Source organism: Polypterus senegalus, chromosome 8, assembly GCF_016835505.1.
Source record: "Polypterus senegalus isolate Bchr_013 chromosome 8, ASM1683550v1, whole genome shotgun sequence".
Lineage (NCBI taxonomy): Eukaryota > Metazoa > Chordata > Cladistia > Polypteriformes > Polypteridae > Polypterus > Polypterus senegalus.
In genome coordinates this window covers 111627664-111651839 of record NC_053161.1, presented here as the reverse complement: position 1 = coordinate 111651839, position 24176 = coordinate 111627664, and the positions used below count along the sequence as shown (strand labels likewise).

The 24176-nt window shown below is 38.3% G+C and overlaps 1 protein-coding gene across 1 annotated transcript in view; it reads left to right on the top strand.

Moving 5' to 3' along the window:
• The window catches only part of btbd11b (BTB (POZ) domain containing 11b), a 513987-nt gene that overhangs the window by 479278 nt on the left and 10533 nt on the right, over positions 1-24176 (top strand). The window contains exons 12-14 of the mRNA XM_039761620.1: positions 5152-5257; positions 12755-12857; positions 18207-18288. Of these exons, the coding sequence (XP_039617554.1) occupies positions 5152-5257; positions 12755-12857; positions 18207-18288 (291 nt within the window). The remainder of the gene's footprint in view (positions 1-5151; positions 5258-12754; positions 12858-18206; positions 18289-24176) is intronic.

Here is a 24176-nt window from a genome sequence, read left to right as displayed (position 1 = left end):
AGAGAGTGTACATTTTATCTTCAGTCACCTACTTTGTTTTTCACTTGCTGTCTGTGCTGTAGATTAAATCCTCGGAGAGGTCATTCATGAGTACAGCAGCAAAGGGCAAGGAGCTAACAAATCAATCACCTTGTGCCACTGAGTAATTCTGGAGATTATTGTAGAATGACATCACCACCACGGTCTCCATTTTTGTTTAGGTTTCTAAATGCTGTGAGCGTGCAGCCTTAAAAAAAAAAAAAAAAAGCCTGTTGCTAATCTTTGAGCAGAGAATTCATGGTAAAGGGTTGGGTGGCAGTGGTGCTCAGGCTTAGATAGGTCAGAACAATTACACAAGCGGATGAGCAAAGAGATGTAATGGTGAATATTTATTGGCTTTATGTTTAATAGTGATATTCTTCCAACAGGCCACAATTTGGATAATGTGTGTTCATGGATGGATGGATAAACATGTCAGTGATATTTTATTATTATTTATAGCCCAAGTTACTATACTGCTTCAATTTTTAAATTATATATTCTACATAGATAAAGATAAAACAGCTTCGAAAATTGCAGAAGCCGGTCTTTGTTAATGGCTGCCCATCATTCACACACTCATCCTTCAACATAACCAATCATGCCATTCTGGACACCTTTGTCCTTTGTACAGAGATACTGTGCAAACTTCAACAAGGTAATGTTTGTTCCAGGAATAGGACCTGGATAACTGGAGCTGTGAGGCTGTGAGACTGTCCTGCTGTGTTGTTAATCAGAGAGGTTGACTGTCAACACCCATAATGATGCCAAGGAGGTCGGATGTATCCAAGTGGTGCATTTACTAAAAATATAACATGGAAGGGGTGGATAAACAAAAGGAGAAAGAAAAGAAATAAAAACCAAGGAAATAAAGTAGCCTGCAGCATAACTGTGCACTCCTACATGGTTGTTGAACTTCTGTGTGCTTGGTGGAATGTTTATCTACTTGCCACCTATTAAGTTTCACACGCTCTCTTCATATTTGCCATTTATCCCCCTCTCTCTCAATCCACTCTCTTCCTCTCTGTTCTTGTTTTACACAGTCCTCAGCTCTTCCTTCACCATTATGCATTTTTGTATCAAACATTACTCTTCACTCCAGATGCAATCTCTTCCCTGTCAAGAGGTGCCTTTAGGTCTCACTTTAGTCTAAGTTCTATTGTGAGGATGGGCCGCACTTTAACATCATCCCTTCCATTCCTGCTTGAGAACAACTTTTTTTGTCCTCCAACCTAACCTCCATATGACTTGTTTTTTTTCTTCTTCTTAGAAGAATCCATGGTTCTTCTCCTCATAAGAAAAATAGGATTAACAAGGGAGGGAAAACAATTAAAGAGGGTAAATAAAGTAATAATACTATGGCTATGTCCACATCTTCATTTAAAAACAGCATTTTAATGAAAATGATCACCTTCCACATTACTGTCAGTCAACACTAACACAACTGAAAACGCATATGATGTAGACATTTGCCTGCATTGGGTATGTCTACATCAGAAGAAAAATTCTTAATGGGATGATAACTCCACTGAATTTATCTCAAAACTGCAGCAACTGGTAAATTATATGCCTTTTACACGTTTGCAGCGTTTAATCTGTACAGAATGCAATTTAGGCACATACAGGTAAGCAACACAACAAGTGCCATGGAAAGCAGCTCTTCTATGTCTGCTATGTTGGAATATAGTTTTCTTCTGTCAGGGTGACAAATCAGGGAATGAGATGTTGTAATGAGCAGAATCCAATCAGGTAATGGCTATATATAAGCATGAACAAATCAGAGCAAGATTAGAGTCTGGATTTTCAAAAGTCTATGTTTTTAACCGTTCACAATGCAAAGCCAAGTCATTGTTCTCAAAAGTATATGGCACTGGAGAATATTTTCAATAGTCTGTGTTTTTGGGGGTTAAAAATGCTGGGTTGTGTGGACAAAAGACGAAAATGGAAACTAAAATCTACATTTTTTAAAACCAAAATGTAGTAGTGTAGACATAGCCTATGTCCATTCTCAGCCTGTCTAAACATACTTGACCTAACTACCTAACTCTTGATAGTAATATACTCCTTCTTCAATTAACTGGTCTAGTCCAGCAAAGCTCCTATCTTTGCTCCTTTCAGAACTTCAAGTTCACCTGATTGAGTAGGTGGAGGCCTATATAAGGCAAATTAGGAAGCACTTCCCATAGATAACCTGTTGCAAAAAACACCACTTCCCAAGACTCTCTGCAGGAAGTTGTGCTACTGCCCATGAGTGAACTGAGGTTACTACTACTTTGCTGTAGAGTATCCCTAACTGAGAATGGAAATAAATGACAACATCATCTGGGCTGTGTTTACTCCTGTAGTTCACACTGCTATCCTACTGGATTGCTTTATTAGTAATTGTTCTTAGTCCAGTGGTTCTCAAACTGTGGGGCGGGCCCCCCTAGGGGGGCGCGAAGATGTGAAAAAAAGAAAACAAGAATGGAAAATATGAAAAATACATCTATTGAAACCAAAACAAATTAACTTAAACTACATTCTAATACTAGAAAAATAAATATAGAGTTAGATAAATAACTAAAAGTCTATGATATATCATTAATTAAAAAAGAACAAATTGGTATTAGTGGGCTCCTTTCAAAAAACGTTACGGGGGCGTGATTAAAACTGTTATGAAAACTCGGGTCGCAAATACGTAAAGGTTCAGAAACGCTGTCTTAGTCTTTAAAATATGTTTATAAAAACACCGTAAAAATGACTGTGCTCAATATAGCATGACCAAAAATGCATAGGATGTAGTTTATTTAAATATCGTGTTAGCCTGATTTCAGTACATTTAAGCATAGCAGAGCTCTACATTAACATTTAGTTGCATCATCACTATTAGGAGATCTAACAGTCTAACTAAAATGTATGAACATGTTGTAACAGTACATGTTGTATGGGTGTTTTTGTTTTATTGAGTATTTTATTTTTGTATTTAATTGTAACTATATACTTGTAAATATGCAGGCAACTGGGTTCAAATCCCAGCTTGGTCATTGGCTGTAGGGACTTTGCACATTCACCCAGTGTCTGTGTGAGTTTTTCTCCATATACTCCACTCTTCCTATTACATGCCAAAGATTTTCAGTTTATATTATGGGGAACTCCAAACTGGTCTCTTGTTTGTGAGTCTCTATTTGTTTTCTCCAAGGTAATGCTGGGCTTTTCCAGACATTTTCTGGGTTACAGAGATCAGTGTTACACACATGATACCAAAGATGGCCACTCAAGTGTGTTATATGGTTTAAATCATAGGCTTATTTAACTTATACACCACTTAACACACACTACGTAAGCATCCAGTTTGCCATACCTTTTTTGGCCAGTGTTTAAACTGTCAGATAGAGAGGGTGCAGTATGATAGATAGATAGATAGATAGATAGATAGATAGATAGATAGATAGATAGATAGATAGATAGATAGATAGATAGATAGATAGATAGATAGATAGATAGATAGATAGAAGTATTGGGACATTTAACCATTACACCAAATGGGATCTTTAATGACAATGCATTCAAATACATAGACATTAATATGGAGTTGGTCCCCCCTTTGCAGCTATAACAGCTTCCATTCTTCTTGGAAGGCTTTCCACAAGATTTGCAGTTTATATTATGGAGAACTCTAAACTGTTCTTTTGTGTGTGAGTATCTAGAATTGATTCCTGTCTGGCACCTGATGCTCCCAGGATTGGCTTTGGCACAATAGGTCTCACCCTCACGTGAAATAATTAGGTTTGATGAAGGAGTTGTCTGTTTGTTTTTTTTATTTGTTTTTTTCTTTTTGACAGAAATACTTACATAACTAAAAAGCCTGGTTTATGCTTACCGTGCATGATGAACAACCAAATCACATTTATAGATAATAATGTCACAGCAGAGGATGTGAGACTCTGCTGATGGAAGAAAAGTTGTACAGTACCTGCTATTACTGCCTTTAAGAGAAAGAAAAAAGGTGGAGTGTCAGCCCTATTGACCAAAAGTGGTCAAGGAAGGGTGAGTGTAATGTTCTCGTGACTAGGGAACCTACATGACGAGTAAATGCATTTCAAATGTTTTGTGCTCTGATGACCTGTTGCATCATATACAACACTTCATTCATCATTCTTTCACCCGCATCATTCACCATTTTGAATAAACTGCTGCTGTGCCACGTAGTTAGAACATTTTCTGTGTGTATGTAGTATGTGGCAAAAATACCAAATCTGACATCATTTTCACTGCATGGCATTTGTGCCCAGCAGGGACGCATCAAGTATAGACTAGGCTTAAACTTGTTGATAAGAGGAGTACTATGTAAGAACAAACTGCAACTGAATAGTTCTTGAAATGCTATCTATGGCATTTTGTGGACTTCTATACAGCTCTTGACCACCCCTTCAACCCATAGAACAGTTAAGTATGGCACAAAGCTTATCATTGTTTAGAATGTACTAGCATTTTGTACCTTAACTGAAAAAGAAAGGGTATGATTCCCTAGTGGCCTTGATTTTCACTGCATAGATGTTGTGAATAATTGTTTCACTGTGCTTAGTACCCCCGTGGCTCATATTCCCAGCAGACATCCTGTCCCTCAAAAATCTTGTCCTAACCATTGTATTTGTCTCTAGATTGGATGAAAGGTCAATTCCATTTTGATCGATGAGTCTCATGTCAGTGTCTGGCTCAGAGACTGCTAAGACCCTCTGTTTACTTTAAATTACAAGTGACAGAAATGCCCTGAAATGAGATAAAGTCTGTAATGAGAAGCGGTACAAGAGCAGAGGTCCTGTCTCATTTCTGTGGCGTATGTGTGGATTACTTTTGTGACATCCCCTGTGTGGTCATGTCATGCAGGTGTTGTATAATTTAGCCAGGGAGGCAGACGTCTGATGGACATGCCTGTAGGAACTTAGATTATGAATGCAGCAATGGTAGCTTAAATGACTGATCAGTAATTACTTTCATCTCTTTGCAGGTTCTGCATCTTGTTGTTTTTAGGCAGGTCATATTTTTTTAAATATTGTCAATATTCAACCTTCAAAGAAGTTGCCAAATAATTAACTAACTGAACAAAAAGAAAAAAATAAACAATTTTTTTTATGTTTCATTTCTTCTTTGCAGAATGAAGTGATAAGCCAGCAGTTGGCAGCTATTTTCACACAGTGTTATGGACCATACCCGATTCCAAAGTTGACAGAGATTAAAAAGAAGCCGGCTTCACGCTTAGGTAAGTACATGTCAGTCAAGCCTTCAGCTGTGTCCTGCTCACAGCACAGCAGCTCATAGTCTGTAGAAACATTGGCTACTGAAATAGGTAGAGGAAATAACATTGATAGACAAAAGGAGGAGCCTCCATTCCCAGACTAGGAGCTATGTGTCCTGTACACCACTTAATGCAGCGTCCACCATTTTAAAAATAAAGTATTTTATTGAAAAGGGACTCAATGGTGTAAAAAACTGTTAGAATATGTACACAGGCAAATGCAAGTATAATGTTTAGGACTACTTTAAGAAATAAAACAGCAGCATCACAAGAGCAGGCAGTGCCCCTGAATACAGCATATCGATTTAAAATTATCTAGTGTTTATCTAGTGTTTCCAAGAAATGTATTAAGTCAAGGATTCAAGGACAAGATGCTACATGCCTCAAATCGATGGTTCTCAGTTTGAGGGCTGTGAAACACAAGATCCAAAAGGGTGCAACACAAAAGCACTATTCCTTTCAGAAATTCCTTTTCACAACTACAGTATAACTCTGGTTTAGCCATGCTGTGAGTTACAGAGCAGGCATACTTATTTTTTCTTCAAAACCTTGAAGGGGAAACCCCCTTCATTTTACCCCAAAAATATTCAGAAAAGCTATGCACTACTGATCTGCATCATGTAAAGAAATGTTCTTGCAGTGCCCTCTGTCCTAGTTAATAAAAGTTATTGTAAAAGAAGAGCCTGCATCAACTTTTCATGATTTTAGTAATTGTATCATGTCATCATAGTCCCTATTTGCTTTCTCCAAGAGTAATGCTGGGCTTTTCCAGACATTTTCTGCGTTACAGAGATCAGTGATACACACATGATTGCAAAGATGGCCACACAAGTGTGTTATATGGTTTAAATCATAGGCTCATTTAACTTATACACCACTTAACAACAACAGCATTTATTTATATAGAATATTTTCATGCAAACAATGTAGCACAAAGTGCTGTAGTACATGATGAAGAAAGAGAAAAAAGACAAAATAAATAAGAATTAAAATTACGGAACTCTAATTAACATAGAATAAAAGTAAGGTCAGATGGCCAGGGAGGACAGACAGCTGGAGAAAAAAAAAAAACAAAATCTGCAGGTGTTCCAGGCCACGAGACCTCCCAGCCCCTTCTAGGCATTCTACCTAACATAAATGATCTCAGTCAGTCCTCATTTTATTCAGGGTTCTCATGGAAGAACTTGATGATGACGGTCACGTGGACTTCTGGCCTTTAATCCATCAACGTAGGGACATCACGGTGCTTTGATCGGGTGGTGTTGGCGCATGTTGCCACCCCAGAAAACCAGAAAAAGAACAGAAGAGAAAGTAGGGGTTATTACGGATTTTAGAGCCACCATGAATAGTAATGATAATTAATTGAATATACAGAGCATCAGGATTAAACTAAGATGAAGCTATGAGAAAGCCATGTTAAAGTAATGTGTTTTTAGCACTTTTTTAAAGTGCTCTACTGTATTTGCCTGGCGAATTCCTACTGGCAGGCTATTCCAGATTTTAGGTGCCTAACAGCAGAAGGCCGCCTCACCACTTCTTTTAAGTTTAGCTCTTGGAATTCTAAGCAGGCACGCATTTGAAGATCGTAGGTTACGATTTGGAGTGTAAGGTGTAAGACATTCCGAAATATAAGATATAAGATATAATTAACTTTTAACTTTTTTAACTTAACACACACTACACAAGCATCCAGTTTGCCATACCTTTTTTGGCCAGTGTTTAAACAGATAGATAGAGAGGGTGCAGTATGATAGACAGATAGATACTTTATTAATCCCAAGGGAGATAGATAGATAGATAGATAGATAGATAGATAGATAGATAGATAGATAGATAGATCTGGCCATTACACCAAATGGGATCTTTAATGACATTGCATTCAAATACATAGACATTAATATAGAGTTGGTCTCCCCTTTGCAACTATAACAGCTTCCACTCTTCTTGGAAGGCTTTCCAGATGATTTTGGTGTGCTTCTGTGGGAATTTGTGCCCATCCATTCTGTAGAGCATTTATGATATCAGGTAGTGATGTTGGACAAGAAGGCGTGGCTCACAATCTCCATTCCAGGTCATCCCAAAGGTGTTTGATGGTGTTGAAGTCAGGACCCTGTTCAGGCCAGTCAAGTTCTTCCACACCAAACTCATCCAACCTTGTCTTTATGGTCCTTGCTTTGTGCACTGGGGTACAGTCATACTAAAATAGAAAAGGGCCTTCTTCAAACTGTTTCCACAAAGTTGGAAGCATAGTGTTGTCCTAACTGTCTTGGTATGCTGAAGCATTAAGATTGCCTTTCAATGGAAGTAAGGGGACTAATCCAAATCCTGAAAAACAGCCCCACACCTTTATTCCTTCTCCACCTAATCTTCACAGTTGACACAATGCAATCAGGTTGGTAACATTCTTCCGGCATCCACCAAACCCGGACTTGCCCATCTGACTGCCAAACAGAGAAGCATGATTTATCACTCCATATAACACGTTTCCACTGCTCTACAATCCAGTGGCGGTGTGCTTTACACCACTCCATCCAACACTTGGCATTGGACTTGGTAATATGAGGCTTGCATGAAGCTGCTTTGCTATGGAAACCCATCTCCTGAAACTCCCACCACACAGTTTTTGTGCTTACATTAATGCCAGTGGAAGTTTGCAACTCTTTAGCTATTGAATTCTCAGAGCGTTGATCACTTTTATGCACCATGCAGCTTAGCAGTCATTGACTCCGCTCTGTGACTTTACATGGTTTTCCGCTTCGTGGCTGAGTTGCTGTTGTTTCTAAATGCTTCCACTTTCCAATAATACCACTCACAGATGACCGTGGAATATCCAGCAGAGACGAAATTTCATGAACCATCTTATTGCAAAGGTGGCATCCTATCACAGTACCATGCTTGAAGTCACTGAGCTCTTCAGAATGACCCATTTTGTTTCACAAATGTTTGTAAATGTAGACTGCATGGCTAGGTGCTTGATTTTATACACCTGTGGCAATGGGTCTGATTGAAACACCTGAGTTCAGTAATTAAGAGGTGTGTCCCAATACGTTTTGTCCATATTGTGTAGATAGATAGATAGATAGATAGATAGATAGATAGATAGATAGATAGATAGATAGATAGATAGATAGATAGATAGATAGCACTTCATTTGTCCCAATGTGTAAAATGTGTAGCATTTTACAGAAGTTCAATAAATAACTGAATATTATAACATTCAACAACATTCCCTCTAAAATACACACCAGAATTACTAAAAAGAAAGAAAAAGTCAGAGTCACAGTGAGGCATTATGTGGGCATATTACTGTTAGTATAAAGAGCTCCAGTAGAACTTCAGCATTTCATTGGGTTGACAGTGCGTCCCATAACTGAGGCTGTCCTCTTAACCAGCTTGTTGATAAGGTGGGCCTCTTTGGTGTTTACAAGATGACACTGGCCATTACAGAGTTGTAAAATATGTAAAGGATGTCGCTACCCACATTAGAGGAGTGCAGTCTCTCAAGAAAAAAGTCTACTGTGCCCTTTCTTGTGTAGTTTCTCAGTGTTATGAAACCAGTCCAACCTGTCATTGATGTGGACCCCCAAGTACCTGTAGCATTTCACTACCTCCACATCTGCATCCACTCCCTGACTAGCTAGAGAGAGTGATTGCTTCAGTGTAGCCAGTGTCACACTATATGTACAACATGGGTTTTAAAGCTCTGAATAGGCTGTAAGTCTCTAAAGGGTCCGCTTGGTCAGAAAAAAATATAAAGAGATGAAATGAAAGCCTCTTTTGTTAATGTAATACAATAATATATTATATATATTATAATAATATAATAATTTATCAGGTCTAATTTCCAACTAATCAAACTTAAATTACTGGCAGAATAAGGTGTGAAGACTTTCTGAGTATGTGTTGAATATTATTTTTAAAGTCTGACTTACACTTATGTCAAAGTCAATGTACCTTACACCAATTGTTTTTTTATCCCGTAATTTCATGTTAGGATAACAGGAAATCAATGCCTAACCCAGCTATATTGGACACAAGACAGGAACCAGTTCTGGACAGACCTACATTTCATTAAAAGGCACAGTCACTCACACCCACATTTATTCACTGTGTCGATTTGGAGTTGACAGGTATCCCAACCTGCATGTTAGGATACAAACCCCTCACTCTGGAGCTTGAAGCAGCCATGCTAGCCACTGACCACTATATGGTCTAACTTTTCAAAAAGCAGTAAGAAAAGGAAAACCAGGTTTACACCTGAAACAACAACCAGAGTAGAATATCAGCAAGCAAGCAAAGACTCCCCAAGTCTTTTTTATAAGGTTGTGCTTTCTGACTCTCCAAAACATTTGTTTTGAAAATACTGTATATCCTTATGGTTTTCTTAATTAGGTGTAAATCAGTTTGTGTTATTTTAGCTGCCTCAGATGTAAATGTGTGATAATCAAAACAAGTGTGGACTGACATACTGAGAGCTAATTATTACAGTAATAAATAAAGGCCACCCAATGCAGTTTTTTTTTAATTACATTTAGAAGAAACCAGATTCCCTGTGGCCAGAGATGAGTTTAGTAAAAGAAGAAAGGTGTTCATTTACAGGTATGAGGAGGGGGCTCAAGAAAAAAATAAAACAATGTGATAGAGCATAGCTTTAAATAGTTCAGAGATTTTAGTGATAAGGCAGAAAGAAGCAGGTCAGAGTTATTTGAAATGAGCTAGTGGAGTGGCAAGAAAGTAAATTGGATAGGTCAAAGCATAAAGCTTTTACAGAATTCTAATGTGAAATAAGAAATGAATCAGATGTAGTCGAAGAGGTACTCAAGTTCAGATTAGATAGAAAGAGCTCAAGAGGATAGCCAAGAGCAGAATTCTTATACAACACAAATTATCAAAGACTGCCACTTGTTTACTGACTTCAGACAAAGAGCCATGGGCATGCTGACTTCAAGACAGTAACGTAACACAACACAACACTCTCAACCACACTTACTTAGTTGAGAGTTGATGACCATGAAGATACTGTAGAGGACAAAGCCTCAAATACTTCAGCGTAGCTTTTGAATACAGAAAGAGGTAAACACGGTAATCTAAAAGTACAGAAATTGCTTTAATGGCAACCAAAATAAATGTTAGCCACTGCGATCTTCTAGGTTGTCCAACCTTATTCAATACATTGCATTGCCCCTCACCTTTCAAAATAACCATGCAACCATTAAAGTGCTAGCACAGAGCTGAAATTCCAGTACATACAGTATCTCTCTTTGCCTCAGTAAAGTAATGTGGCCTGCTGTGCTTTAGTGGTTTAACACAAACTGAGACAATCTGACTTGAGGAAACCTTGCCACCCACCTTTCTCCACATGACATTTAAAAAGTCTAATAAGAAAGTACTGGTACCTTGTTAAGGTGATGCAGATGAATCAACAGTTATGCCACAAGCAAAATCTCCACATTAGTCACATGAAGGTAAGCCATACATGCTCAATTTTTGCACATACAATAAACTTAGCAAATAAGCAACGTTCACCATGGCAATATCAATGTCAACTTTATTTATATAGCACATTTAAAACAACATAGGAATGCTGTGGCCAAAGTGTTTTACAATAATAGAATAAAAGAAAACAAATAAATAACATAAATAGAAATAAAATACATGAACATAAATAAAATAAATAATAAATAGAAGCAATGTTACATAATAATAAAGAGGAAACCATCAGTATTCCTGAAGGTCTTAGAAAGCAAGTGAATAGAAATGAGTCTTTAATCTTGTTTTGAACAGTTCAATTGTAGACGACTCCTTTATATGATGAGGTAAAGAGTTCCACAGGCGAGGAGCAGCAGCTGCAAAAGCTCTGTCCCCCATAGTTTTACACTTGGTACAAGGGACAAGAAGAGACAACTGACCAGAAGATCTAAGCACTCTGGATGGCTGGTGTAAAGCACACAATTCAGATAAATAGGCAGGAGAAAGCCCATGTAAAGATTTAAAAACTAGCAACAAGATTTTAAAATCAATTTGAAAACTGACAGGCAGCCAGTGTAAAGAAGCTAAAATAGGAGAAACAGAATCATACTTTCTAGTCTCAATCAGGAAGCGAGCAGCAGTATACCTGTGTATCAGGGATTTGTTAATCCCAGAATACAGCGAGTTGCAGTAATCAAGGTGAGAAATGATAAAAACATGAGTAGCTTTCTCAAGATCCCTAGAAGATAAAAAAGGCTTTATCTTACCTAACAGACGGAGTTGGAAAAAGCAACTCTTGACTACAGAATTAATCTGTTTCTCAAAAGAGCGATTACTATCAAAGATAACACCAAGATTGCGGACTTGAGGTTTGCAAAAGACAGAGTAAGAGCCGAGAAGTCCAATGTCATTCTGTACTTGCAAGTTTTACTAGTATGATAACTTTGATTTTATTTCTTCATTGCCTTAATTATGAAGCACAGAAAAAAAACCAAATTACTATACAACAATCTTGAATGTGTTTTGATGTCACTACAACAGTCTGCTGTGCCCTTTCTTGTGTAGTTCTGTGTGTCATTTTTTCTGATTTCCATTTGAAAACGTATCATATATTTTCCAAAGAGTGGGATAGTAAAGATACCATAAATGCTCGAAATGAGCATCTCACCCTTTTTATTCCCTTCTCTTTATCTGCTAAAGGTGGTCCTCTTCTGAGAGTAGACAGACAACCTTTCTAAGCTACTTTGTATGCAGCAGAACAACTGAAAGAGTGAAGAATATAGGCATTGTACTAATCTGAGAGGGAGCCTCCATGAAAGCCTTCAGTTTAGAATTATTTTGACTATAGTTTTTATTCTTGCTTATTTCTGATTTTTTGTCTTTCACCTGCTTTTGATCCCTGTGTTTCTTCTAGTTGCTTGTGCTTCGTTCTTCTCCATTTTTCAGTTCCCCTCTGCATTACCTGTCTGTGTACTACTGCTACTCGGATATTCCATGGTGCTGTCCCACTCCAAAACTTTGAGCTTTTGGTTCTACACTTTAGAGACATGCTTCAGAGAATTACAATAAGCAAATGCCTCACTCACTAACTTGACATTAACCCTTTTTTGCTTAAATCTGACCCCATTTTTGCCCATTCCTTGTGTTATTCTCTTTACCAAATCTCCATACTGTCATCTGTCTCACTGCTCTTATCACCATTAAAACAACACCATTAGTGCTTTCCCGCAGTGCTGGCAGTAAGTTACCCCCTTCCATGTTGGCCATGCAGCCAAACTGAAGAACGAGTGTGGTTGTATATGTAAAGATACAGGCCTGTTATAGGATGGCATTTGCCTAGCATGGTAGGACAAAACAGGTCAATTCCTCCATAAACCAAATTTTACAGATACTTATATCAGATGCTGCTATGGTCAAAATGCAGAAAAATGTATTAATTGCTTAAGCTTAAAGGTAATATTTCTGGGCTTATTTGTTTTTTCCTCTCTCTAGATCCTCATTTTCTGAACAATAAAGAAATGTCTGATGTTACATTCCTTGTTGAAGGAAAGCCATTCTATGCGCACAAAGTCCTCCTCTTCACTGCCTCTCCCAGGTATGAGCTGCACTTCAGAACTTATGAAAATCTCCTTGACAATAAATTTCATGTGAGCTTATGCAATCAATTTCCTTTCCCAATGGATAAACCACCAGTGGTGGCTAGGTGCCAATATGCCACAATATGGTTTATATCATTTAATGCATGATTATCTTACTTGAAGTGTTTTGCCAAAATATTCCTTAGAAAATCTTTCTTTCGTAAAAATGAATCTAGTGACAAAACCATCTGCTCATTATGTCCATACAGTAGCCAAAGTGTGCCTGTTCCAAATACAGTGCAGTGAAAAAGCACTTGCCTCTTCCTGAGTTTCTTATATTATTGCAGTTTTAAAAAATGAAATAGTTTCAGGTCTTTACCAACTCACAATATTAGATAAATGGTACCTATATGTATGTGTGTTTATGTTGGTAGCATTTTCCATGTTTATGGGTATGAAAAATGTACAAAACCTGGTGTCTGGCTGAAAAAAACTTTATCTTTTAATATAGTATTGCATCCTCAGAATAAGAATCTGTGCCTTTCTCTTTAGAATTTAAATTGTGTGTGTGCAGGTACCAGACTTTATTATAATTTTCTAATTTTAAAGCTTTCTTACCTCTGCATTTTTGTCAGTGTTGTGATCAATAACATTGTATTGTTATACATCAGTTAAAAAAAAATATGATTGTTTTGGATTCTAAATGCTTATATATTCCCTAAAAACTAGTAGTAGACTTAAGGCGTTTGTGATCATTTGTTACATTTTACATTTACTCTAGCCAGTCAGTGGGACAGTGACGAGATATTCATAAATGAAAAAGGAATTTAAGCTGTATAGGGTGGTCCAGATCTAATTATGCAATTTTCATTACGCTATAACTTATTAAGTTTATTAAATCACCCGAAAATTCCCGACCGTCAAGAAGTGTGCAAACTGACAACATGAAGAATTGTCTTTTGCACCGAACTGGAATCGTCCCCACATAAATCAAAGGCATCCAGATGATCTGGATCTGCATAATTAGATCTGGACCACCCTGTATTAATTTAAAATAGTAGTGTTAGTCAACATAATTATGACGTGTCACAATTAGAATTGATAACTGCAATAGGAAGGAGAAGCAAATTAAAAAAGTAAACATAAACATACATTTGATTCCATGGAGGAACCAATTCCTATAACACGGTACTCATCAATATTATTTCTAGAGACACTTACGTATAACTATGATTAGGTTTGAAAGACAACATACCATTAATAGATTTGTAGAACTTTATTTGTCCCAAAGGGGAAAATGCAGCTTTTAAAAACTGTGACATCCCATGCCAGAACACTGTTGTACAGTTACCAACTTGGGGCGCTACACGACGTGACCGAACGACCAGGGGATGGAGAATGTGAGACACAGATTGAAAAAAAAATTACTCAAAAACAGTATTCCAGCTGTGTCTAAACATTTTACAAAACAATTACCTTGCAAAAATATTTACAAAGTCCAGTGTAAAGAGACCATCCAAACAAAAGAAAATTAGTGCAGGTGGTATGTATAATATTTACAGTGGCTCCAAAACAATAGTGTAAAAATAAAAAAAAAAACAACGAAATAAACTCTTCCTCCTCCCTTCGTCTATCTAAAAGAATGTTCATAAACATAAAAAAGTGAAAACTTCAGTATAAGGACAAGAAAAAATAACACACTGAGCACCATTAAACAGAAAATTCTTCCAACAAAACTAATCCGGGAAGTGAATCTGATTTTAGCACCTACTCTACACAAGGATCGATGCATATCTTCACTACTAAACTAAGCAAATCAGTAGCATAGATTTATACTCAAGCCCGAAGACCTGGTCAAATGACAACATCTGGCGTTCAGACCGTGTTTTTATACCATGAGCTCTTTTTGTCTATTCAGTCCTCATTTACGTTACCCGAGGTCTCTAAATAAACTGTCATGTCGGGATGTTTGCCAAGCGTTAACACCTGCTCAGGTGCAGTCCACCCTATATACTGTAAACCTTCCCGCACACGGGCGTGTTTATCTGTCTGTCTTGGTGACGTGATGAATTCTCATTCATCCTCTGTGTACTTACACCCACTTTTATTTCCATTCTCTACCACCCGTGTGAATCCACATTGTCAGCTACTCTGAAACTGACCTCTCCATCCTTCTTATCTGTTTCTCTGAATTTCAAATAGCACTTTCTCATTCAGTTCTGCAGCGCTTGTGGAAGAGCGCCTCCGCACTCGGTCGCTAGAACCAGGACAGGGACCTAAAAAATATTTCGTGGTAATGAAAATTTCAAAGTAATGTGATTCTGTATTTGTTGCTATAGTGCTTTCTTTAACTTGCATCCAAGCGTTTGCAATCATTTCAATAGCTTCTTTCACATTAATTTTCATCTCCTCCTATCTGCAAGTTATGCTGATGAGAATTTTTCTCAGCATCTCCTTTGTGATAATACATTTTCAGGGTGCAAATGATGCCCAAATCCAATGGCTGAAGCCAATGATGAGAGGAATAACTGCTTTTTCAACATCTTCAAATGCAGCAGTTCGCATATGTTTTCGCTGAGGGCCAAGGTTTGCATCCCAAGATTTTTCTTGTACTTTTGTTCGGTCTTTCAAGAAAGGTGACAATGACAATGGTGAAATTCTGAATTCACTGGCAACGTCTTTTTTCTTTTTGCCGGAATTGAGAGCCACAAAAATTTCAAGTTTTTTTTCTAATGTGAACCGTTGTCATTTTTTTGGTATCTGCCATTTCTATAGGACAGTGACAATGAGTTAAATTCCAATGGATGTTTTTGAGCAATAAGCAAAAGGTATCACTGAAAACCACAACAAACAAACAATGATAAACAGTACGAAAAAAGTTTGAAGAAAGAGAAAAATTTATAATGTTTCTGTTCGGGAATTGTTGTGCATAACTGAGCTGCGACCACAGAACTATCTGCTCTGTGATGGTTCATTCTCTTGACTGCTCTGTGGATGATTCATTCAGGCATTTTAAAGTCTTTTAGGCAATTCGTTATAATGAAAGTATCTGCTGAATATACTTCGTAGTAACAAGATTTTTATAGTCTCTGTCTTATGGGGAAACTGTCGGGACCGTAAAACACTTCGTTGTAATGAAAATTTTGTTGTAAAGATATTCATTGTAACGGAATTTGACCTGTATTTTCTTTACTTCCACCACCGCTGAACTTGGCTTGTCACACAAACACTCAGTTAATAAATAAATAATAATAAATACACACTAGAATTACTGAAAAGAAAGAAAACCTCTATAAAAAGGTAAATAGAGCAGTCAGTCTCGGTGAGGCATTATGCAAACATATTGCTGTTGATATAAAGAAGCCCCAGTAGTGTTTCTTGACACATTTCTACTGAATAATTCATTGGCTGAAAGTCCTCAGTGTTTGTGTGTCAGTGAGAAGATATGCTGCATTGTTCATAACGGCACTCAGTTTGGTTTTAAATCTCTCCTTTGCTACTATCTTCAGGGGTTCCAGAGTGGGTCCTATAACTGAATGGCCCTTTTAATTAGCTTGTTGATTCTGTGACGTCTCTTTTGAACTGATGTTAACAGCTCAGCTCACCACTGCATAGAAACTCGCACTGGCCATCACAGAGTTGATGAAGCTGTGAAGGATGTCACTTCCTACTTTAAAATCTTCTAAATAAAAAAGAGCCTGCTCTGCCCTTTTTTGTGTAGTTCCTGTGTGTTATGGGACAATTCCAACCTGTCATTGATATGGACCCCCAAGTACTTGTGGCAATGATTCTTCTAAAGTCACATGGTTGAAGTCATATTATAGCCTGTGTGAGGCTGTGATCCGAGTCTCCATCCTCACAGTTTACATGGTACCAAAACACCTTCCAAGAGCAACTTCTCTCAACCATCCAAGAACAGTCTGGTGATGAACAATGACCTTTCCAGCATGATGGAGCACTGTGCCTTAAGGCAAAATTGACAACTAAGTGGCTCGGGGAACAAAACTTCGAAATTTTGGGTCCATGACCAGGAAACCCCCAGATTTTATTCCCATTAAGTCCTTAAGAGGCGGGTGGACAAACAAAAACCCACAAATTCTGACAAACTCCAAGCATTGATTATGCAAGAATGGGCTGCCAGTTAGGATTTAGCCCAGAAGTTGACTGTCAGCATGCCAGGGCAAATTGCAGAGGTCTAGAAAGAGAAGGGCCAACACTGCAAATATTGTCTCTTTGCATAAACTCTTTTCCATAGAAACATCTGACAAAAAGATCTAAAAACACAGAAGGAGCAAACTTTGTGAAAACAAATACTTGCGTTATTCTCAAAACCTTTGGCCACGGCTGTAGGCTGGATAAGAATAAAAACAAAGTAATGCTCTAAAGTTGTGAATTATCATCTAATGAAGAATCTTTTCAGCAAGTTAAATACTTTTGATCTCTGATGTCAGACTTGCTGATCCATGTAGCCCAGGAGACTACACAGGGTCTATTAAACTAAAGATCCATGTGATTTTTTTTTCAGTTTGAGTTTTGTTTTTAAAATTAAATATTGCATTTTCTTAGATTATATTCCAATATGTTATTCAAAGAAAGTACAAGTGATATTCAGAGACAGGTACTTGAGGTTGTTCTTGCAGTGTGTATACAGTAGGACAGGTCAGTGGGCACTTTTATTTTGTGAAAAGTGGACATCTACAAACACATGTTATCTCTTAAGTAGACTTTGATTTGAAGAGACTGTAAATAGTGGCTGCTAAAAATACAGCAATGTGTATTTTAAACTATAATTGAAAACTATTACTTTTTCATCAATTGTATTCCATTACAGAAAGGCGAGTGGTTACTAGCTTATATTTCCATGATTGTCACTTTCACAAGTGTTTCCTGCTAGACATTAGATGTATAATTTAACAGCAAACTATTAAAACATCATAGAATTACATTGCGCCTTGTTTTCTGTTTCATCTGCATCACTGGCAATACTGTTTTTAGCTTTCTTTCCCATGATGTACTTGGAACGAATAACCCTTTGCCTTGAACATAAAGTATTTCCAGTTACAGATATGTAAATTTCGATCACATATAATTCCCTCTGTTACAGAAATGTCCCAGTTTAGTTTTATATGATGTTCATGAAGTCAATAATTAGTGCGTTAGTCACCAGAAGATATCTTTTAGTAATAAACAGCTATAATTCAGCGAGTTTTATAGACATTCACACATGAGTTAGTCATAATAGAAACCCTACCATTTAATCTTTCTGATCTAAGGTCTTTGTTGATCGAAACTCTATTTACTTCATGTTAGCAAAGCAGCTTGACTGTCAAGATAATAAAGTAATTAATCTCCATATTTTCTTTCAGATTTAAAACTTTGCTCTCCAACAGACCAGGAACTGAGAATACCTGCATTGAAATCAGCCATGTTAAATACAATATATTTCAGGTAAAGTCTAAGGAAGAAAAAGACATTCCGTAAATAAAACTTTTCTGTGCATAGCTTTTATAAGGGTTGCATGGTGGTGCAGAGGCTAACACTGTTTTTTTACATCTCTAGTTTCAGTGTTTAATTCCTTGCCTTTTCAGTTCCTTTCCTTGTGTGGAATTTGCTTGGCTATCCCGTGTCTATGTAGGTTTCCTCCAAGTGTCTGGAGTACTGTAACTTTGATTGATTGGGGGTGTTGTATTTAATGCAGTATATCACATCTCATTTCAATTCTGTCCTACTTTTTTAATACGTGTCATGAGTAGTTGGGATGCCCAGACTTCTCTATCCTTAGCAATAGTGTCCAGCACTTTTTGGAGAATTTTCTTGAGCTCCTGGACCATCAGAAAGATATGGTCTATCCAGTGTGCCCAGGTGCTCCCCTTGGTAAGCTGTGACTGTACACTGAAGAAATCTGACTTTCAAGCTTCCCATTGTGAAGGAACATAATTCACATTCTCATTCTTTTGGTGACTACTTACAGTTTGTAACCAGAGGTGAGCACAGTGAGAGAATTTGGGTGTTTCATCTAATATTTAGTTCATTATTTTCCATTAACATCCAGCCAGCCCACAGTACTGCTCTCTCATTGCAGCAGTTTGTAACTCGGCAACATAATACTTTCTGCATTAACTGATTATTAACACAAAAATATGGATAAGTGTTCAACTGCAGAGAGCATGTCACCTTTTCTTCTCTTGAGATTTAGTCATGCTGATTCTCCTTCTGACCACTACATGCCCTGCTTTGGACCACTCAAGTGCACACCATATATCACAGTTGGATGAGGCATAAAGCACATCACCTAATTCAAACAGGCAGAAATGCAAACCTATGGATCTCACTTTGTTTTTTTTTTTCCTAAATATAGCTGTACCTTGATAGCTTCTCCAGAATCTTAAAGAGATGTGAATAAATACCAAGAAGACGGACACGAGTCATCTCATACAAATAGAGTAACACGATGAAACTCCCAGAATCACATAATCTTTCAGACTTCCTCACAAAATCCTTGACAAATCTTGCTCATTAGGCTTCTTCATGCTTGTAATGTTGTAATGTTCACTCAGAGTAAACTGTAAAATTCAGATATCCACACATAGTCAAAGAATTATGGAAAGAATCTGCACTGGTCCTCCTTAATCTAATATTTAATTGGTTTACTTTCCCGCCATTTTAGGATAGGCTTGCTCTAGAAGGCAGAGGACAAGGAGGTAAATACTGACTATACTAATCATCATAGGGACATCAGCCGGTGGGATCCCTTCTGTAACCAGAACATGGAGATAGTCAATCTCGTTTAATCTGAGGTGCTTTCATCATTTTCCTTGTAATATTTAAAGGCTGCAATAAAAATATACCCCAAATATACAGTTCCTTTAATATTTTCTGCTGCATCTCAGTTCCTAGTTTTAACACTGCACACAGTTTTAAATATTGTTTCATGTTCACGTTTCACCTCATGACCATGCCTTCAGTTGAATCAATATTTTCCCCTTTCTTCCTAAAAAATGCGTTAACATCATTCCCACACTGTCCTAACTGACAAAATGCTTTACCACAACTTCTCTGATCCAATTATATTCTCCAAGGCTTCATCACAAACTCATCGCACAACTAGGTCTTCCATTTTGTCACTGCCACAGCTGTTGTTTTTTTTGGCCTGGTATTATAATGCAGTCAAGTCCAAAGGCAGACCTTCAAAAAGTACATGGAAGGCATTCTTCTTAATAACTTGTCAATCACAATTCTATAACTGCGTCTCCTCTGTGTTCTAGGACAGGGTAGAATTTCTTCAGGAGATGAAAGTTACGCTCATCCTGAATTTGATGTGCCCTCCAAGTATATCCTCATCATCCATTTTAGTCTTTTTGTTCTCTGTCCAGCAAACAGCCATGCAGTCCTGTGCCTCAAAGTAACCTGGTATCAGTTCCTGGGCCGGTTCTAGACAGGCATATATGAGGGGGCAGACAGAAATGTGAAGGGGGCATATGGTGACGATGGAGGCAGGAAAGGGGTGGGGGTGCTCTGGATAACTGTTTTTGTCATGTAATTGAATTGCACTTTTTCAGGCCTCTACCCTAAGACCGGTCCAACTTGGGTGTCCCACCTGAAGGCTAAGCTTCTGCTGGTGTAGCTCTTAGGGTCACTGAGGCACGCAAACCCCCTGACCACAATAAGGTGGCAATCCCTCAGGAGGAAAACTGAAAAATAAAACAACAAAAAGTAAAATAAAATATTCCTTATCAGATTATAACAACTAAAAACATGACATTTACCTTAATTTTATGGCCTATATCAAATATATTCGAACCCAACAATAACACTTCTCACTATTGCCAATACTAACAAAACTAAAAAGGGTAGGCCAAGTTATAAAAAAAAATCAATTCACCAAGTCTTGAAAAGTAAAAAAATAAAATAAAGAATAAAATAAAATATCCATCCAGATCTTTACAACCAACAACATAAAAATTATCTTAATTGGATGGCCTAATTCTCAAATAAATTTGCAAAATAAAGTAAGAATAAAATAAGACCTCTCAATATAGCCAATATTTACAAAACTAAAAAGGGTTGGCATAGTAATTAAAAAAAAAATTCACCATGTCTTTTCCCACAATTCTCAAACTAAGTTGTAGAACACAACAGATTTAGAAGAGAACATTTGAACTTTTTTCTTCTTTTTTTGTCTTGTTTTTAAGCTTGTTTGTTTTGCAAGCAACTGAACTCTCTATTTGCAATTGAACAGCTCCTCTCTCCTTTCTCCTCAATCCACTCTACAACAACAGTCTCCTGTTTCCCTTTGCAAAAAAACTCTTACAAATTCATCCATATCAAGTTATTTGTTATGGACTTCTCATGGGCCAAGATCACCAAATTCCTCTTTCTTTTATGTAACATGGTGTGACGATAGGGGGTTAGGACCCGTGACAAAGTGGAGAAGGAACTCTCACACGATGCTGAAGACACACCAATGACCAGGGCTGTTACATACAATTTATGCAACTCAGGAAAGGCTTCCTTGTACTCCTGCAGGAGTTTACACACAGTGGACAGGTCTGTTTCCTTTGAACATTTTTTGAGCAGCATCTGTTTTGCCACAAGAACTTCATTTTTCAGACTTACAACATCTGCTACAGTGCCAGCCATCACAGCCAGAGGGTGGGATCTAGAAATGCACTAGATTTGGGTGCAAGACTAGATATGGCTCTCATCAGGTCAATATTCTTGTGTGAAAATCTAGTTTCCATTTCTGAAATGGCCCTGTCAAGGATGTTGAGCAGGGATCTTTTCAGAGACTGATGGGGAAATGGTAGGGTCACCAGAGTCTGTATGGCCCAAAGTTGAGAGCACAACACTTTGACCCAGGTGTTTGCTCATTGTTCTCCTTCTCTTTGTTGAATGTGACTCATCCTCAGTAGGAGATGACACTCCCAACAGTCTTCCTCACGGATGTTTTTTAAGGAGTCCGTGCTGCACTAACAACCTCAGAAGCACTGCACAGATCAACTGACTGAGACTGTAGAATAGCATTTGCTGGTTTCAAGACACCAAGCACCCGCACTGGGAACTTTCCAATCTCAAAGAAGTGATGCCTCTTAATTTGGCATAGCAGGCCTCATGCCTCGGTGCACAGGTCAACTGCAGCATCATCATCCTCTGTCATCTCAGATAGGATACTAAGGATTTGTTCTTGATTGTCCACAGTGCACCTTGTCACCTCACCTCATAGTGACTTGTCCATCTGATCTCAAGCAGCCTTTTTAGACAAGGTGCATCATGTTTATTGAGCACATAGTGGTGGTGAAAAAAGTTGTAGAGTGAACTAGATAGGCTAAAAAATCTTTTTGCACACGGCTCACTCTGCATAGCATGCAGAACCACTAAGTGCAGTTGGTGGTTGTAGCAGTGGATGTATGGGACATATCTGTCAAGCTTCTTTTGGAGCAGAGCTTGTACATCACCTCTAACCCCATCATAACACTGGTTAAGTATACTGTCAGCACTGTAGCCAGCAACAGAAAGGTGTAACAGGATCTCAGAGGTGATGTACTCTGCATCAAGTTGTTGCAAGTCGAGCAACACAATAAGATGCTCCTCTGGCATGGAATTTCTGACAAACCGTATTATCACAGACACATTTTCCACATTGCACCTATCCCTGGTCCCATCACTTTTGAGGCAAAACCCTGCAGAATCAGCACTTTCATATTTTTTCCTGACCTTCCAAGCACCATGTCAGCTAGTGTTTGGATAATTTCATTTTGAATATCCTTAGATGTGTATTTTGCATTTTGTGGGACACCCTTAGCAATACTTGCTAGCTTCTCATCCTTCTCTAAGGTATATTCCATCAGTTTTAGAAATATACCTGAAGCAATGTCATCATCATTACCCGCTGCATCATGTCTCAAGGTTTCTGCAGTCCCACAGAGCCCCAACTCATTTACACAGAGAAACCTTATAGCACTACCAATACTCTTGACATAGTAATGGTTTTATTCAAGTTGTGTTTTACCAACCAACATTGAATCCACAGACCCCCAAGTGGCATCTCTGCTTTTATGCTCAGTCCAGATGGTTGAAGCATGCACATGTTTGTGGCTGGACACTTGCCTCTGTAGCCCCTTGTCTCGATCAAGTGCTACTTTCCAGCTGGTAAAATCAGTTCAGGTAAAAATTGCATCCCTATCATTAACTGTGCTGCCATATTTCCGACATGGGAAACAAAAGCATGCGTCCCGCACAACAGAGTACTCCAGCCATGGTCGTGTGTGGTACCAGGCAGGATTGAACGATCTTAATGTTGTACCACCAAATACACATTTGGGGTAACTACCCAGTATTGGCTGGGATGGTGTATTACCATTTAACTCACTGGGTAGCTGAGCGGGTTGCTTTGGGGCAGCAATTGTTGGCAGAGGTACAGGAGAAGCAGTGCCTGTTGATGCCACAGGAGTAGACATGCTAGTTGCTGTCTCTGATCATTGCTACTGCTATTGGTACAGGCAGGGCAGCGCACACTTTTAAAAGCTTGGGAAAAAGGATGCATCTCACAGCATTAACTTTCCCTTTGTGAACTGCTGGAAGCTGGGGAGGAAAGTAATTAAGCTTTACTAAAATCTCTGTGATTTCATCAGTGTATGAAACGAGAAAACTGTTGAGTGCAGAGTTGAAAGCTGGGGCGGGGCTTTGTGTCGGGGTCTGACAGACAGACACGGGTTCTCCAGTCGGCTCTATGCAGCAGCAGTGGTGCTTGTGGGATCGAGAAAGAAACACTTCTCTACCAGACTGAAACTGTGAGAAGAACAATGGACTAGTCCCCCATTGACTGTACAAATATGGATGTATTTTTTAGTTGTTGTTAATTATCTCACGAGTCGCTATGATTTTGACGACAGAGACTTGCTGCTTCCTCAAAGCCTGCCGCTATTGCGCAGCCCTGCCTACTGAGAAACCTGACACCGGGTCATTTGCATACTAACAGTGATTGGATGTTTAGCTGGGGGGAGGGTGAGTGGGGGATCTCTGCGGAGTGCTGCGTGAGCTGCGGACAAACAGTGCATGGAGGGAAAGAGCAAACAAGAGGTGAAACCTATCATCTCATTTGTGCCTTTTCCAGTGGATTTTTCAGCTACTGTAGTACATCTTGTGTGTGGGTAATCTATTATTTTCTCTCTCAGCTTCTAAAAGTTTGATTTAAGGGGGCAGGACGTTTGTTTAAGGGGGCATTGCCCCCCCTTGCCCCAGCGTAGAGCCGGCCCCGATCAGTTCTACTGTACAACTTTGTGTTTGTAACTGGCAGTAAAAATATATGAATAAGAATAGATTTTCACAAGACAATT